This window comes from Mus caroli, chromosome 10 (genome assembly GCF_900094665.2).
Source record: "Mus caroli chromosome 10, CAROLI_EIJ_v1.1, whole genome shotgun sequence".
Lineage (NCBI taxonomy): Eukaryota > Metazoa > Chordata > Mammalia > Rodentia > Muridae > Mus > Mus caroli.
Window position 1 is genome coordinate 36,363,580 of NC_034579.1, and position 18,408 is coordinate 36,381,987.

Sequence of the window (18,408 nt, forward strand, 5' to 3'; positions counted from 1 at the left end):
AGCGCCCAGGTAGACCAGCCTCTAACCGAGACGAGCTGAAAGCAGTTCCTGAGCTCATTAGTGTCCAAAACACTTACCTTAACTGCCACCTCCGGAGCCGAGTCCACCGCCACGGTCAGAGAGAGCTTGGCTGAAGGCGATTTGGTCAAGTGCATGAGAGAGTCCGCGGCTGGCAGCGGACACCGACTGCCCTCACTGTCCGAATCCGATTCGGACCCCGAGCCCGAGCCATACGAAGCAGCTAGAGCTGCAATCGCAGCCGACATGACTGCAACAGATACTCTCTGCTAAGGCCAGGCCAAGGCGGAAGAAGCAGCGTCTCCCAGGTCCTGTCAGATCGTCATGGAACTCGATATTTACCTCCTTTGAAAACAAATCATTTATAACTTCTCGAAAAAAAACTTAATTATTATTGCGATAACTGTATAAAAACTTGAGATTCACAAACATTTATCTAAAGAAGCACAAGGGATTATAACTATTTGTAACTTTCAGGACCTCGTTGATTAAAGACCCAGTCCTGAGATGTGTTTGAAGCCTCGAGGACCTTCACTCCCGGCGTACAGTGCGGCGAGGAGCTCGCGGCACCATGGGAAATGTAGTTTGGAGCGAGGAGGTGGAGCCGGGCAGAGGGGGCCTGCCTTCGACCCCGCCCCCAAGAGGATGCTTCATTCAATTGGATGTCATCTTCCCTCATTCCCGAGCCGGGCACCGTTCTCTCCGGCCCCCTCCCCCAAAGTGCGGATCGGGCAATACCACAGAGCCTCAGGACAGGGGGAAGCGCCGTCCTCTTGCCCACGGACCGGTAAGTGGGTGGATGCTCACTCTCCCACCATGCCGCCGTACGCCCTGCAGGGTTCGAGGGGAGAGTGCGAATCCTAAGTTCCGAGACCTGGGACCCGTCTGGTGCAGCTCCGGGGAAAGGTCGTGAGGCCAGGCGGAGAGCGCCCCGCGGCTCCCCCTGCTGCAGGCGCGGGTCCCCGCGCCCGGTTGTGGAGCGTCGCGCGGGGAGGGGGCGGCGCAGGGCAGCGGCGGCTCGCGGTGTTGTTCGCTCGCGCGTCGAGCGCACCGCGGCTCGGGCGAGCAGTGGGCGCCCCCGGCGGCATTCCCGGCGGCCCGGCGCCTCAGCCAGTGCCCGGCGCGGCTTCCATCCCGCAGCCCGACGCTCCCGAGGGGCTCCTGGTGGCGTCCCAGTGCGGAGCCGGACCGGCGGCAGCCGCCGAAGCATGTAGAAGGGGTACGGCGCGAGCCCCCCACGGTTTCGCGGTGAGCACGAGTCTCTCAGGATTTTGTCCCTTTTTTTTTCTACCCGGGGTCCTGACGAGGGAACTGTTCTCCACCGACCCGAGCCGAGAGGGGCGTGTGGATGAGCCCGGGTCTGCAGCGGCGGCGATGGATGGGCGCGCCGCCCCCGCCCCCATCCCGGGCTCCCCCGCGCCCGCCGCCCAGCAGCCCGGGCTGCGCGTGGAGGACGAGGCGTGGGATCTCGGGCGCGGGGACTGGCCCGAGGCTGCTCTGGGTGCAGCATCTGCGGCTCTCACCTGCGGCGCGGGGTTCGGGGCTCCGATCCCGCCGCTCCGCCCTTGTGCATCGGCCCGGCGAAGGCTGCAGCCAGTCGCGGAGCCCTCGGCTCGCCCGGCGTGCCAGCGGTTCTGAAAAGCGAGTCCTGGCCGTGGGTCTTTACGCCGCGGCTCTCTGCACGACCATGGTAAAGCGAGTGCCGGCATCCCTTTATATTCCAGTTTGGAAGAGAAGGCAGAGAGGGTGCCGGCTCTTCTGATGCCTGGAAATGGGGAGGTTCCTCGGGCAGAGTTAGGGAGACGCTTGCTGGGCTCTGATGTCGGCAGGACTCGCCCATTGTGCCACCCAGATAATTATTCAACTATGCAGCATCCATTGCACCTTTCCCATTTTTCTTTTCCCCTAGCTACAGCATGCCCCCTAGCTTCCGTACTCTGACACCTTCTTTTGCACTTGCGGATGATGAACTAGAATAATGGTGAAAAGAAAGCTCATCGGATCCCAACATTCACGACCTGCCCTGTGACTGACTAATTAATACCTAGCTAGAATAGGTACTTTAATTCGACTCATTCTGACCCTATCCTTTACTATACAAAATATGCCCGAGATTCTATTTACATTTTTTTCTTGGTGTTTCCATTAGCTAAGTCTTTATTTTCAGTAATCGGTGTGATTAGTTTATTAGTTGTTCAGTTGTACAAACATCCATTGACATTGTAAATTTAATTGGTAAACTTTCATTTTTCTAATTAATTGTTGGGAGCGGCATAACACAAGTACAGATGCAGTCCCATTTGGAACTCACAGGAACAGTTTGTCTTTGATCTCAGTTTCTGTTAGGGAAAGTATTTTTATTTATTTTGAATATTTGAATAACGTACTTAATATAAAGTTTTCTGTTTTAATAAGAAAAGTTTTATATTTGTAGAATATTTGAACATTTGATTTACTAATCATATCTTTCATTTGAATGAGAGGAAGGATTTAATATGGGAGGAGAAAACTCCCTAACTTGGATTTTAATTTTCACTTAGTTATTTTTACAGTATATTTTATTGCTAGTTACAGTTTTTTTCTTTTAACTCTTATGGACATGGATAAGTAGATCCAGTTTTGAATACCTTAAGGACAGAATATATCTCGAAAACTTGGGAAACAAACATAGCTACTTACTATTTAAATGATATCATTTAAGAACAACCTATTAGCCACTAGAAACATCTTTTCGTTTTTATCGGCTTTTCCCTCTTTATGTGTTTAAGCTTGTTTTGTTAACCCTTTCGATATGAACAGAATTGTACACAGACAATGCAAGAGTTTGAAGGTGCAGTGATTATTTAATTTGTAAAGGGCATACATTTAAGTTGACGGTGTAGAATCGTTTTTTTTTTTTTTTTTTTTTTTTTTTTTTTTGGCTAGGAAAGAACTTGCAATTTACAAAATGGACATCTTGCCTTGGTTTCCTAACATGTAAATGGAAACAATACTCTTATGCCACACAATAGTATGCATTAAATATGAGAAGATATTTTCCCAGTACTTTTAAACTAACTTTAAGTATTTTAATTAATCGATGAATCATGAAGATGCTTCGGTATGCTTTTCCACAGTGCCTGGGAGGGGCTGATTTACATTTGAGTTTGCTTTGGCCAGATGGCTTTAGCTTGAATTCATTTCTTGTTTTTTAACTATAGACTTAATGCCTACATATAATAATTATATAGTTAATACTGGTGAAAATAATTGGTAACGAGTAGAATATTGAGTTAAATTTGTGAAAAGTCTAGAAAATATTGAAGATCTCTTAAATTTAGAAATGCTAGTTAATATATTTCATAATTGTGATTACTTATAAGATACACTGAAGGTCAGCTTTATTGGTTGGGTTTCTAAATGACCATATGTTGAGAGACAGCATATTGGTATAGTATAATACTCAATTTCTTTTTTGTTTAATTTTAAGAATAACTTAAGCTATCTTTTCCAAAGGCTTGATCTTCAGTAGAGATTATATTTGGGTTCTTATTAAAAGATTAACTCCTTTACCTTCATAGCAGAAACTACTGTTGAGACTATATTATTATAGCTTTTATTAAGATATTAGACTTTTGGTTACTTTGTAGGAGGAAATCTTAAAGATGGAAAAAGTCTCTATAAATGAGTCTATAATTCATTAATTTATAATTCATTGATTAGCTGATATTTTTTAGAATTATCTTAATTATATTTTATCATTTTCTCAAATATAAAGAGCTAAAATTTAGCTTTTTTTTTTTAATTGGGTAAAGAAAAAGTCTGGTTTTTCTTGAGCTCTGTGAAGAGAGGAACTATCCTGCAGCTTTACTGTCACAAATCCAAAGATGGTGGCAAAGGGTTCATCTGTGTGCCACAAACAAAAGGAGTGAAGAAGGAGGAGCGAACGTTTGATTTACTAAAGCAGCGTGAGCTCCAAAGAGAAAGATATGCTTGAATTGTTTTTGGAACCTCTGCTTATAATCCTTTTACCGCATGTTATTGAGCTAGCACTAGGTATTGCATGATGGAGATGTTGGCAGCCTACATGGAAGGATAGTAATGATCTTGCAGCGCACTTCCTGAAAATGGATGGGAACGCTTCTGTTTCCGAAGTTATCTTTCTCTGTGACTTCAGTTTTCCAATGAAATCTTAATAAAAAAGATGTATATAAATGATGTCTTGTGCTTGTTTGTGTAACAGGTTTTTATTTTTAAATAAATGACCTCAAGATAGAACTTCGTAAAATTAAGAATTGTGGTTTGTTTATTTATTTATTATATACAGATTATAATTTTAAAATTTTATCTCCTTTTTTTTTTCGTCTCAGTGCTGGGAATAAAATCCAGGGCCTCATGTGCGCCACACACTCTTACTACTAAGCTATACTTCCTGCCCTTAACTTTGAATATTGAATTTTCATAAGTTGGTAGTCTTAACTTATTTATTATGTTTGAAAATCATACCATGCCGTAGAACTTTGCAGTAGTTTTTTTTTTTCTCATTGCTGAGATAGAATAACAAAAATTAATGGAAGTGGCTTACAGGGGGAATGATTTATTTTACCTAGTGTTTGAATGGATATGGTCCATCAAAGGGGCAGGGGCAGGGGCAGGGCATAGTTGCAAGACCATGAGGCAGCTGACCATATAACATCTGCAGCTAGGAATGAGAGAAATAAATGCTGTCTGCACTTAGTTTTTTTCTGTTTTATTCAGCCAGGATCCAAGCATATAGAATGGAGTCATAACATTCAGGGTGGGCCTCCGTTATCCAAACCTCCAGAGATTTGTCTCCTGGGTGATTATACACCCACTGGAGTTTCCAATGAAGACTAACCACCACAGACTTGGAACTTATTTTCTCAGAAACTATTTACTTCATGATTAGACTCAGCCTACCAAAAGCCTATTTAACCCATAATATACTGCAGTTACTCGATTATGTTACTGGATTATACTAGTAATTGTAAAATTCTAGAAAATCATGAAATTATGCTAACAACTATAAATATATCAACATAAGTATACGGTGACAGCATTATTGAAACTTCCTCGCTCTCATCCATGAAACAGGAAGAGGAGGATATTTCTCGGAGTTTGTATTGCTTAGCCTTATCTCATAAGGCAGGATGTTAGGGAAATTGCAAGGGTGTAGGGTCTTCTTGTGATTTTACTTCTCAAGGGTTTTGGTTTTGTCAATTGCAGTATCAAAAAAGTTGAAGTAGAGGACCCCTGCTCTGGTTTCTTCCCTAGAACAGAAGTCTGAGGTACTTGGAGAAGTCTGTGGACCTCCCCTTTCTTGTGAGACATTTTCCATTTCTAATATTTCTGCCTATACATTTGTCAGGGATTTTTTTTTTTTTTCCCTTCTAGTTCTCCTTCTGGAAAGAGCGTAGTTCTAAACTTTTCTTCATATGTCTCCTTTTGGAAGCAAGGTGTTTAGTTCTTAGGTTGTTACTAATTTTGATGGTTTTTAAAATAAGCTCTCAGCACAATTAAATGTTATTATAATTGTACATTAGACTTCGATGGGGTGTGGAAGGATTGGAGGCAGGTTGAAAAACGAATTGTAAATGCTTCAAGGAGAGAGGCGTTTTGAATGTCTGTCCTTCCACCCCCAGCTTCATTTTTATGTTCCAGTGCCTGTTTTTTAGCTTAAGCTCAGTGGATTTTGCAGTTGCGACAGAAGAGCAGGCAAGTCTTTCTGCTGTGAGAATGTGTTGTGAGAAAGTGACTCATGAAACAGCTGTTTGTCACTTAGGTTGGAGGTTTTTAATGGACTTATTTGGAGATTAATGATATTCAGAGATAATGCATAGCATGTTCTCCTAAACGGGAAGGAAGTACTGTTATATGCTAGCTCTAAATGCAAGTCACTCCATAGGGTCTCTTACGTTTGTTTTACCAAATCAGTACCATTGGTGCCAGTCTCATTAGGATTTTATGGAAGATTAGATCAAGTTAGCTAAATCAAAAAGATACAGCTTTTTGCTATTCTGCTTTTTCCCTAGGATGCCCAAAGGTTGAACAAATTTGTTTTTTTTTCCAGTTGTCCAAGCTATAAACTACAAACTCTGAGACTCCTAGTGGCTGTTCCCTTGCCTGTAGACTAGGTAAATAAGTGGCCATATCTAGGACCTCACAAGAAGCCTTAATTACAAGGAGCACCTAGCTTCCTGACTATAGGCTAGGTATGTCTTTGTCCATGGTCCTGAGATTGAGTTCGCTAAAGATGCCATTTTTGTTGTGTCTTCGTAGTAAGTCTTTATTCTACCATGTATTGATTGGACTTGTATTTTAGATAGTTGCCAGCTACCCAAGAGCATTCCATCATAGATGATATAGTTAGTTTGAGGTCACATGGCTAATAAAATTGGAGGTCAACACAGATATGCACTTTCCAGTCCCTCTTTTTTCCTGCTACTTTTTCGGGAATATCATTTCTTAAAGCTAAGAACCTCAGAGGAACTCTAGAATGGACTTAAATGTTGTTATCTCTTGAATTTAAATAATGAAGGCAGCAGATCTTTCTTGATATGGCAAATAGTGGACTAGCTTCTTGCTATTTTTTCTTCTTGAGTGGCCAGTACTCTAATTAGCTGATGCTTCTGCTTTAATTAAATCAGCTTAGAAGATGAACCCTTTGTGTCAGAATATGGATTAGCTCGTTTGGTTCCTCTATCAAAGATTAAGAGAGCTCTCTTATATTTATTCTTTGCTTGTTAAATTTGCTTGCAAATTTGTCTACAAAGTCTAAGCAGTTTTATTTTCTATAGAAATGTCTCCTGTCTTACATTTGTCCATTTTTGGTAGTTTTTAACATACTTGTACAAGAGTTTATGATAAAAAGGTATAGAAAATTTAAGCAGAAAGAAAAGAAAGTAACTTGTATCCTAGTGGAGAATACAGACTAACAGTTTCCTGAAACCGAAGCAAAATCTTTCTGGTAGACTTAGAAATCTATCAGGTTTGTTGTTTCTAAAGAGCCTTCTATGACCTCACTGATTTTTCCCTCTTGCTCTCAGTTTTTAATTGCATCGATGCCTGTCCTTTTTACTCGTTTCTTTCTACTTTCTCCAGGCCCATTACCCTTAGTCGCTTGAGTTGGAGGTTTATTGATTTAAGATCTTTCTTCGCCACTTCTCCTCCTCCTGGATTTTGAGATAGAGTCTCATGTACCTCAAGGCAGCTTCAGTCTTGCATTTGTAGCTGGGGATCACCCTGAACTCCCAGACTTCTTTTCTCCATTTCTAAGGTGTTGGAATTAGATGTATAAACCTCCAGACCTGACTCCTTTTATTTCCCCAAAATAATCATTGATTTTTGAGCTATCTCACAGATTTGAGGACATACTTTCCTTTAGTTCTGATCATTCAAAATAAATTCTTTTGAGACCTTTGAACTATTTTGTTCAATTTCCAAATATTTTGATATTTTCCACTGTCCTCTGAGAGTATGCATTGTATAGTTCCTATTCATTTTTCACCAGTGTATTTTATAACCTGAAATGTCATCTGTCTCAGTGAATGGACCATGTGAGCTAGAGAGGAATATATTCTGTTTTGGAATTAAAGTACTTTATACATGTCACTTAGGTTCAGTTGATTGATGGTTGTTTTTTGTTTTTTGTTTTTAGTTTAACTGTATCTTATTTTCCTGCCTGTTGGGCCTATTAGTACTAATGAGGAATTCTGAAGCCTCCAACTCTGCCAATATATCCAGCTACTGCTTGCCATTTTGTCAAGTTTTACCACACACATTTTGATGTTCTATTCTGAAGAACGTTGTACTACTCAGGGTTCTCTAGAGTCACAGAACTTATGGGTTGCCTCTATATAGTAAGGGAATTTGTTGATGACTTACATTCTGTAGTCCAACTCCCAACAATGGTCAGCAACAGCTGAGAATAGAAATACAAGGATCTGGCAATTGCTCAGTCCCACAAGGCAAGCAGACGAAGGGGTGGGGGAGAGAGAGAGAGAGAGAGAGAGAGAGAGAGAGAGAGAGAGAGAGAGAGCGCAAATGAATATCTTCCTTCTTCCAATATCCTCATATGGTCTCCAGCAGAAGGTGTAGCCCAGATTAGAGGTGTGTGCCACCATGCCTTTAATCCCAGATGACCTTGAACTCAGAGATCTCCCTGTCTTAATCTGGGATTCATAACCACTATGCTTCAAGATCTCCGTACCAAGATCCAGGTGAGAAACTGTATCTCCCAGCCTCCAGATTAGGATCACCGGTGAGCCTTCCAATTCTGGATTGTAGTGCATTCCAGATATAGTCAGGTTGACAACCAGGAATAGCCACTACAAACGTGTACATTAAGAGGGATTGTTGTGTTGTTTTGGTAAAGGTAACTTTATTATAGTATACTTTTACATTCCAGATAATCCCCCTCATGCAGAGGACTCCCTGGTTTACGCTGGCTACTTCAAGCCTTCTTTAGGTTCATATTGATATAGTTAACATTTGTATTTTCCTTCCCTCTGAAGAACTTGTTTGGTCACTTGTTGACAGAAGTATTATCACTGGTGACCAATTCCCCTAGTTTGTAGTTATCTGAAAGTCCAACACAAAGTAAGTTTGTTCTTCCAAGATTTTCTTCATCCTTTCATTTTTAAATCTATGTCTTCCTAAAATAGATTTCTCATAGACTGTATGAAGTTGGACCTTTTTACTCCCTCAATATCTCTGTCTTTTAATCGGTATATTTGAACCATTCACATTTAAAGTAATTAATGATAGTTGGATTGATTGCTATCATATTTTTAACTTATATTCATTGCTTTTGTACTTTGCTTTTTTTAAAAAAAAATCTTCTTTATCTTCTCTGACATTAATTGAATATTTTATATGGCTCAATTTTTCTCTCCATTCTTAGAATATCAATTATATATTTTGACAGTTTCTTTTAATGGCTACCCAGATTTTTTGGATGCATTTATGGTTAATCTCAGTCTCTGTATAAATATACTAATGCCACTTAACATGTAGTTTAGGTATCTTTTAACAAAATTCCCAATTCCCCTGCCCTATCCTTTGTAATATTGTTGCCATTCATTTGATTTAATTATATCACACAATAATTTGTATTATTTTTAAATGAATAACTATCTGTATAAAGATTTTATTTTACCTTCCTTTAATCTCTGACATCCTTTATATTCTTATATAGATCTGCCCTATTTTAGTATTTTCTTTCCCTCTGCAGAAGTGTTTTGTCATTTCTGGACAGGCATATTTACTGGTGACAAGTTCCCTTGGTTTTTATTTGTCTGAGAAGACAGTTATTTCACAGTTTGGAATGACTGAATCCAAAGTCTTAAGTTGGTAGCTTTGTTCTTTCAGACCTTGCAGTACCTCATTCTTCAGCATTTGAGCAGCTGTTGCTGAGAGCTAGTGTAATTCTTACCGTCTGTCTATATAAGGAAAACGGTTTTCCTCGTCAGGATTTTGTTCCCATGCTTTTCAGATTTAATTTAGTTTAATTAACCAATTAGTGCTAGGGGATCCAACCTATTGCCTCATCCATGCTAGGTCGGTTCTCTAGCACGGAGCTGCAATCCCAACCGACTTGTCTTTGCAATTTGAGTATCATCTGCTTAGGTGTATCGTGTCTGGTATTTGGTGGTCTTTGTGGGTCTGTCTTTTGGTTTCTGTCATTGGCTTTAGAAAACTTTTGATTCGATATGTGCTGCATATTTTACACAGTAAATGGAATCCTCACAATGGCTTTGTGTAAAGGCATAATTCTTTTCAATTTTGGTTGAAATTCTTTTCGATAAAGGTATAATGCCTTTGCAAGGAAAGAGCTAAATTTTAAATATAGAGCATGACAAAATCTTTATAATTCTAGCCAAATATTAATGTCTTATATCTATTTCTGACTTAGGCTTTTTGTAGATATAGAGAAGAAAACAGAATTATTTTAATTCACTTACTGAATTGCAATATTGGAGATGGTTGTTAGGAATTAGTTCCAGAGTTCAAGTTATATGCAGCACACCAGATAGATCAGTTTGCTATTAAAAGATTTGAATGAGACCTGGGCAGAACACTTGACAGACCAAAAAAAGGACTCCTTTTAAATCCTCCTTCTGGGATTGTTGGAGTTACTTATTGAAGAGTGGAAGACAAGTCGAGAAATCTACTGTCCCAATTCCCAGTCAGCCTTCCACTTCCTGTACACTCTCACAACCACGACACCGGAAAGAAAGAAGTGGTGACTGGAGTCACAGGTGAGGGTCTCCTGATCTTCTCCCCCATGCCTGCAACCTAAGATGCTGGAAACAGCCTTTTTATTGTAGCCTTGCACACACGGGCCATCACACTGTATTGTTCTTCTTTTGTTGCCCAGCTGGGAGCCAAGGTACTCGGTACATCATCAGAGCAGCTCTGATTTGTGATGGCCACAATCCTGTCACAGTTAGAGGAAATATTGTTACAAGAACACACTGCAACTGTTGGACCAATGGTTAGTCCATAGTCAGGAGTTGGCTGTGGGATGGTTCAGTACACTAAAGTGGTTGCCTTGTGAGCCTGTCAACCTGAGCCCGATCTATGGACTGTGCACTGGGAGGAGAGAACCCACTCCCAAAAGTTGTTTTCTGACCTTCACCTGTGCCAGCTCTATGGCTCTCACATACACTTACAGAAAGAAAGCTTGAGTGAATTGATTAACAGAGAATCCACTACTCGCTCTAAATTTATGTTAAAGATAATCTTTTTTTTATTTATTTTTTTATTAGGTATTTTCCTCGTTTACATTTTCAATGCTATCCCAAAAGTCCCCCATACCCACCCACCCCCCCTACCCACCCACTCCCCCTTTTTGGCCCTGGGGTTCCCCTGTACTGGGGCATATAAAGTTCGCAAGTCCAATGGGCCTCTNTGATGGCCGACTAGGCCATCTTTTGATACATATGCAGCTAGAGACAAGAGCTCTGGGGTACTGGTTAGTTCATATTGTTGTTCCACCTATAGGGTTGCAGTTCCCTTTAGCTCCTTGGGTAATTTCTTTAGCTCCTCTATTGGGGGCCGTGTGATCCATCCAATAGCTGACTGTGAGCATCCACTTCTGTGTTTGCTAGGCCCCGAAAGGTAATCTTAAACCTAAATGATATTGTGTTGTTTCTAGAACTTGTTAATTCCAAAGAATGAATAGGTTTCCTTTGGAGAAAGAGTGGAAAGTCATGGATATTGATTTGGGGACTGTTTGATTTGAATTTGTGACATGTCCTTTGTTTGAGCTGTTTGAGTTTCTACAAATAATGGAGAGTTGGTAGTTCAAGATCTGGGAATAGATGGGTTTATGAAGTGAAGGGGGGAGTTTAAAGACCTGGCGTGTGGTAGAATTTGCCTCTGACTTAGGTTTAGAGAGTGAGAAGAACAGGAGAGAGAAGAGGGTCTTGAGAGGATATAGTGTGCTACTTTTGACCCTCTCTCAATAAGCACAGACCAAGGCCACAACTCCGTGTCTCTGAAGAGAACCCCAAGGCTAGTGAGTGGGGAGAGGCAAAGTCAACCCTGCTGTTACAAGAACAGAGAACGAGAGGAGCATGGGAAAGATAGATGTTTAATGATGAGCAACAAGGGCATCATAGTTTAGGTAAGAAGGGGCCAGGCCTAAGATGGAGTTCTGGAAGTAAAAATGTTCAAGATGTGCACAGGCACTTGGCATGCTTGGTGGAAGAATGGCACTAGTTCTGTCCTTAGAACTGGAGTGATGATGCTCAGGATAAGGGCCACACTTCTGAAGGCCTTGTTCTTTGTCCATGTGTTTCTAACATGTGCTTTAGTCAGTGAATCATACAAGCCGCGTTGAAGTATGAGAGACGTGAAGGCATGAAAAGCGCCATGTATCATGTGCCACTACTGATGGCTCTGTTAGAAAGATACTCGCTTTGCTTGTAAAAATAAGACTTTGATTCTAATAGTTATCTATCTAGTGCTTCATATACAGTAATCAAATGTCATAAAAGTCAACCATTTTATTGTCCTAGAAGGAAACGAACCAGAGAATGTGTCTCAGTAGATTTCTGCATAAAGACGTTACATTCATTCTTAGCATTAAAAAGAAAATGTACAAGCTGGGAAGGGGACCCAGTACAGGTCTTGCAGAGAACCTGAATTCATGAGTTGCACTCCCAGCATCCATAGATCCAGTGGGATCCAATGCCTTTAGCCCTCTGGGCGCCTGCAGTCATGTGCTCGTATTCCTACACGTTGTATACTTTTTAAAATAAATCTTAAAAGAAAAATTTTGTTAAGTATAGAAAGATGATGTTAATGCTCTTTCATACATTTTGTATATATTTCATATAGTAGAGGTGGATTTTATTTTGTGTGTATATCTATCTATGAATGAGTATATGGGGTGGTGGTGCTTGTGGTGCCCTTGTGTGCTCCCATGGAGACCAGATGCTGACATGGGCTGTCTTTCTCTATCATTCCCCACCGTACGTGTGCGTGGGGTGTGGGGCAGGGGCCAATAGTCTCCCATTGAGTTTGGAACTAGCCATTTCTGCAAGGCTAGCTGACTAGTTGGTCTTGCCTAGAATGTTGCTCCTGACATTGTTGGGATTACAGACACACACTGTATGCCCCGCTTTCCCATGGGTCCCGAGGGCCCGTCAGACCTTGTGCTTGTACACCAAGTACTTTACCCACTGCGCCGTCTCGCCAGTCCTCTAACTTGGCTTTTCAAGTCTTGCTGTGTGGCTAGACCAGCACTGCACCCCTTGAGTCCTCTTGCCTCAGCCCCCTGAGCCGGTGCACATGTACACACCACTATGCCCACTCGGTAAATTCACTTACTGAAAGTCGCTACAGGCTGGGTGTGCCTCCTTGTACCTGGAAACTTGTAATCCCACCACTGAGGAGGCTCAGTCAGGTGTATCACCTTAAGTTCAGGGCCAGCTTGGGCTACAGTGTGAGAGGGGGCTGTTTGAAAACAACAAGACCAGTAAGTAGCCTGTGAGAAAATGTCAGGTCCAGAAACTGTCAGTTTAAAAACTGCTTACTTTACTATCATTAGAATACTATGGTGGTAAGAAGAAAGTTATTATAGAAAGGCATTTGAAATAAGGGTACCACCCAGTGAGTCCACGGGCAAGACACATTGATATTTTTATGAAATATCCAGTAAAGAGTGCTCGCTTTGCTTTTCATTAGCTTAGCTGTATTACGTCTGTGTGTCTCCACACTACTCATGTTAAACTTTAAAGAAAGACGAGTGGTTCATTGAAAATTAAGACACTTTAATTTGATTTTTTTGTTTGTACTTGATTTTCATTTTCATCTACCTCACAAAAACCACTCAAATTACCTTTAAGTGCATTTTGAGAATGAAGCCTGACAGTTTTAATGTTAGGGTAAAGTATATCGCATTGTAAGAAAGCCAAGGAAGTGACTATAGCTCAAGATAAACGACCTAGATTATGTATGGGGAATGGAGACTGGGGTAGGAGGACAGCTGTGACCGGCGGTGGCCTAAAAGTCAGACTACATGTTCTGAGGTAGCGAGCCACTGTTCGTATCCTGAGTGAGAAGAAACTGAATCCACTTGGTCACAGCTGACCCTGGTAGCATGATTGAAAGTATGAATGGAGCAGATTTAAGAGAGAGCCAGAGAAGTCACACGTGACCTGTTTAAGGAGAACAGAGGGGAGCAGTGGCAAAGGAGAAGTGTGAGACCAAAGGAAACCTTGTTCTCTCTCTCTCTCTCTCTCTCTCTCTCTCTCTCAAGATGGATGAACTTATAGCAGCATTTTGCTGATGGCAGAGATTCAGTACAGGGAAACAGTGCTGAGGAAAGCCCTACTGCTTCAGTAGCTTAGGGAGCTGTCCTGGAATTCATTCACCACAGAAGTGGTGTCTATGGGAGGCAGGTTTTACTTTTGATGTAAGTATATCGTGAAAGACCTGGCAATGTATCTAGTCTTTTATATGCAGATTATCTCTGGTAATGGTGCCATAGGCTTTAGCATAGCCATACCAGTTTTCCATTGTACAGCCACGCGTGTTTTCAAGTGAGGCACATGGTTGTAATACATCCACAGGTACAGCCACGCGTGTTTTCAAGTGAGGCACATGGTTGTAATGCATCCACAGGGTAGAAAGCAAAGTCCTTGGTTGCTCTGTGCTTTTCTGGATCTGCTTTAGGCTGTTTGTGTTGAAGATTTTCCGTCTGCGTATTTCTAGAAAGTGTTTTGAAACTGTTGTGCCTTCTTATCCACTGTCAAGTTGATATCTAATATTGATAATCTTAGATCACTTATATTTTTGTTTGTAGGTAATAGAAAACAGTAAATATTTTATAGCACGAGTATTTTCTTTAGTTGGAATGGTTGATTGTATTTGGTTAGAAGTGTTACGGGTTCTACTGAAATGGAATCGACATAATGAGCTGCTTGGATGAGTTTTAACTTGGAGATTCACACGGGACGCCGCGCTGCTGAGCTAAGGCACCGTCAGAATTTTGCAGTCTTTGTGTTCTCCCTGCACCTTCCACCAATCCCACTCCCTCCCTCCCTAACCGGTGGTAACCAGTTTTCTGCTGCTCCCTGTTAGTTTGCATGTTAAAAGCTTCTTGTCTATGGAATCCATAGTATACGTACATTTAAGGTAATGATTGGCAGAGTTACCGTGTTGTATCTGTCACTAGTTCGTCATATTGCCGAATACTCGTCCACTGTCTTGTTTCCATTCTAAAGAATAATACCACATTACTCATTCCCTTGTTAATGGGCCTTTGTATCACCTAGTCCACAGGCTGTGAATGGCCTTTATGAAATGCGTATAGAAATCGTAGAGTGAAGCAGTTGACTAGTTTCTAATAACCCACAACCCTAAGGGTAAGTGGGGTGAGGGTCATAGTCATTCTATGAAAGGCTACTACCTGGGGTTTGGTAGTAGGTACAGAGTGAGTTCAGAGAGTTTGGGCGCTTTAACACTGTGTGTAGCCTGGGGTGGTGGCACATGCCTGTAATCCCAGCACCGAGGCAGTTGGGGACTGGGGGAAGAGCAGTTCAAGGCCAGCCTGGTCTAGTTAGGAGCTTAAGGCCATTATGGGCGACATGAGACCATACCTTTGAGGGAAAACAAAAACAAAAAAATATCAGTAGGATGTGTTGAGGGGGTGGGGATTGGTGGGAGGTTGAAGTTTGGGGTAGCAAAATTCTGACGGTGCCTTAGCTCATCAGGGCGGCGACCCACGTGAATCTCCAAGTTAAAACTCATCCAATCAGTTCATTATGTCGATCAAGATACATTGTCTACCAGTGTAAAGTTATCAAAGGTTAAAAATATTCTGAAACAACCCCCAAGATTTCCACAAAATAGGTCTATTTAAATAGTAATATAGCCAATTTAAAACAGTTATTTGTTGTCTAAAATGTATACTGTTATTTCCTTAGTTGCTAGGAATTAGAGAACTTTTACTTTCATTACATATGAGTGTATATTTCCAAAAAGAGATTATATAATCCACAGCAATCAGTATTTCCTACGATTAAAAAATATAATTTCTGAATAAAGTTAGAAAAAAAACCATGGTTTGTGCTAATTACTATTTGGTACATTTTTAGAATTAGCTATTTTGCTTTATTATACTAGTTTCATGTCATAAAGACTTGCTATTCTTTCATAGACATTAAAATTTCCCTCTTTTTTACTGCCTGGAAATAACCATTGTTAAAATTGTTGCGTATAGTTACTGCTTTTGTGCTAGAAGTGGGATGTGATTCTCTCTTTGAAACCCCATTTCCTATGTTTCTAATGAATGCATCAATCCCATTTCTGTGATTTAGAAACTGCTAATGTCTTGTAGAAAAGTAGGGTGAGAAGTCCCTCTGGCAGTGATAGGATGGGCCCTTTGTTTCTCAGGTCAAACTGCCACTCAGAGAAGCTTAAGGCTTAGGCGAGTCATTGCCCAAGCTCACAGCTGCAGGCACTTACTTTTAGGCAGTAAATATCAATATCAGCATGGTTGAGATTTGACCTGCATCTTTGCTTTTCATTTCCTCTGTACTGTTCTTAGAGTGAACCATGTGATGCTCCACAAAAAGTAAAGGACACACACACTGCTAACTATTGGAACAGTCATGAATGGAACATGGCTTCTACCCATATAGAACTTATACTGTAAAGATGGAACAACAAAGCCAAACAATAAAGGATTACATTCACACATTTCAATGCAGGCAAAAGCTGCTACGATGATGTTTTAAGCCGGCATCTTTGCTAAGGTGGCTCTTACTGTGACGAAGCACCATGACCAGAAGCAACTTGGTAAAGAAGGGGTTTCTTTGTGGCTTATATACCCTGAATCATGGTCCATTGAGGGAAGCCAGGGTGTGAACCTGGAGGCAGGAGCTGATGCAGAGGCCATGGAGAAGTGCTGCTTACTGACTTGCTTCTCCTTGTTTGCTCAGCCTGTTTTCTCATAGCACCCAGGACGGACGGCTCAGGGATGGCACCACCCACAATGAGGTGGCACTCCCTCTTCAATCAGTAATTTTAAAAAATGCCCTACAGGCTTGCCTGCCTATAGCCTGGTCTCGTGTAGGCTTATTTATTTATTATTTTTCCATTGAGGTTCCCTCCTCTCAGATGACTTAGCTTATGTGGAGTTGACATAAAAGCAGCCAGGGTGATGGGGAAAATCACATGATCGGGCTTGCATTGTAAGCCTACCAGTAGTTGCTCTAGGAAGGCAAGTGAACTCAGGTAACCAAATGGACACCAGTTCTAGTCTGAGCAAGAAGCTATAGCAGCTTGATCCAGGGTAGCTGTTTGCGAAGATGGGAGAGGAACAGATGAATTTGATACTTATTTTGAAGGTACAGTCAACCTAGTGGTGCCAAACAGGTAGACAAAGAGTAGAAAGAAGAGTCAAGAATCACTAGTATATCCTGACAGGTCACGCATTTGTGAATGTATCTTAATATATACAGGTGATCGAATTGTTTTCAGCTGCCATTCTTGAGTTACTGTTCTTGCAGAGGACTTGGGTTTGATTCCTAGCACCCATCTAGTGGTGCACATTAATCTGTAACTTTGTATCCAGTGATCTGGCTCTCTCTCTGGCCTCCACCTGTACCATGATGATGTGGTGCCAATGCACACATGGAGGCAAAACAGTATAACACATAAAATAAAAGTAATTAAATAATGTTTAAAATGGCTTTTGTTACTTTACAGATTTTAAATATACAAATAATATACTTCATGTCAAATACTAGATGCCAGAAAATAGTTCTGGAATTAATTATCTTGTTAATAGTCCCTCGTGCTTTAAGGAGGAGAACCTGTGTGAAAAGAAGTTTTTCATGAGACAACATTACCTTCTTGAATCCTGAGCACTTAGCACAATGACTAACACGATAGGCATTCAGTTGAGATTTGTTGAGTGAATTATACTCACTGAAAGCAAAGTGCACTTTCCACAGTCAGACTTGGACAGGATGGTTTCTGTGGCATACAAACAGCTTTGAATTTAAGTTGACCATGGGTGATTTGTAAGTCAGGTAGGCTATCCAAAGTAATCAAGCAAATTTGATTTTAATTTATATCCCAAATTAACATTGAGAAGGTACTTTATAGAATTACTACAGTGTATTGAATTGTACTGCCAGGATCTTGCAGTAATAAGTTGATGTCATGGACAAAACATTGACCTAAGTAAGTGTCTTAGTCAGGGTTTCTATTCCTGCACAAACATTATGACCAAGAAGCACTTGGGGAGGAAAGGGTTTATTCAGCTTACACTTTCCGCATTGCTGTTCATCACCAAAGGAAGTCAGGACTGGAACTCAAACAGGTCAGGAAGCAAGGGCTGATGCAGAGCCACGGAGGGATGTTTTTAACTGGCTTGCTTCCCGTGGCTTGCTCAGTCTGCTCTCTTATAGAACCAAGACTACCAGCCCAGAGATGGCACCACCCACAAGGGGACCTCCCTCCTGATTACTAATTGAGAAAATGCCTTACAGCTGGATCTCTTGGAGGCATTTCCCCAACTGATGTTCCTTTCTTTGTGATAACTCCAGCCTGTGTCAAGTTGATACACAAAACTAGCCAGTACAGTAAGGCCTAGTTTTTGGTTTTGACTCTGGCGTGATAATGTTATTTTGGGGGTGGTTATTAGTTGTAGAAACTTCTATTTCCAGCCTGATGTGGTGGCTCACACCTTGAATCCTAGCACTTGGGAGAAAGAGGCAGGCCAATCTCTGAGTTCCAGTCCAGCCTGATGCACATAGTAAGTTCCAGTACAGCCAGGGCTATTGCACAGAGAAACTCTATGATGGTTTGTATATCCTTGGATCAGGGAGTGGCACCATCTGAAGGTGTGGCCTTGTTGGAATAGGTGTG

General features: G+C 41.4%; 2 protein-coding genes across 5 annotated transcripts in view; one reads left to right on the top strand and one right to left on the bottom strand.

The window, feature by feature from the left end:
* Cdc40 (cell division cycle 40) overlaps positions 1–521 on the bottom strand; it is a 49,717-nt gene extending 49,196 nt beyond the window's left edge. The window contains exon 1 of the mRNA XM_021173930.2: positions 78–521. Within this exon, the coding sequence (XP_021029589.1) occupies positions 78–266 (189 nt within the window). The 5' untranslated portion in view covers positions 267–521. The remainder of the gene's footprint in view (positions 1–77) is intronic.
* A 191-nt stretch (positions 522–712) lies between these two features.
* Wasf1 (WASP family member 1) overlaps positions 713–18,408 on the top strand; it is a 57,440-nt gene continuing 39,744 nt past the window's right edge. For 2 of the 4 annotated variants that reach the window (XM_029482863.1, XM_029482865.1), the window contains exon 1: positions 839–1,266. The gene's annotated coding sequence lies outside the window, so the exon portion shown is untranslated. Of the gene's footprint in view, positions 806–838; positions 1,267–1,620; positions 1,709–18,408 lie in introns of those variants that run through there. The other 2 variants (XM_021174190.2, XM_029482864.1) reach the window with 2 other exon arrangements.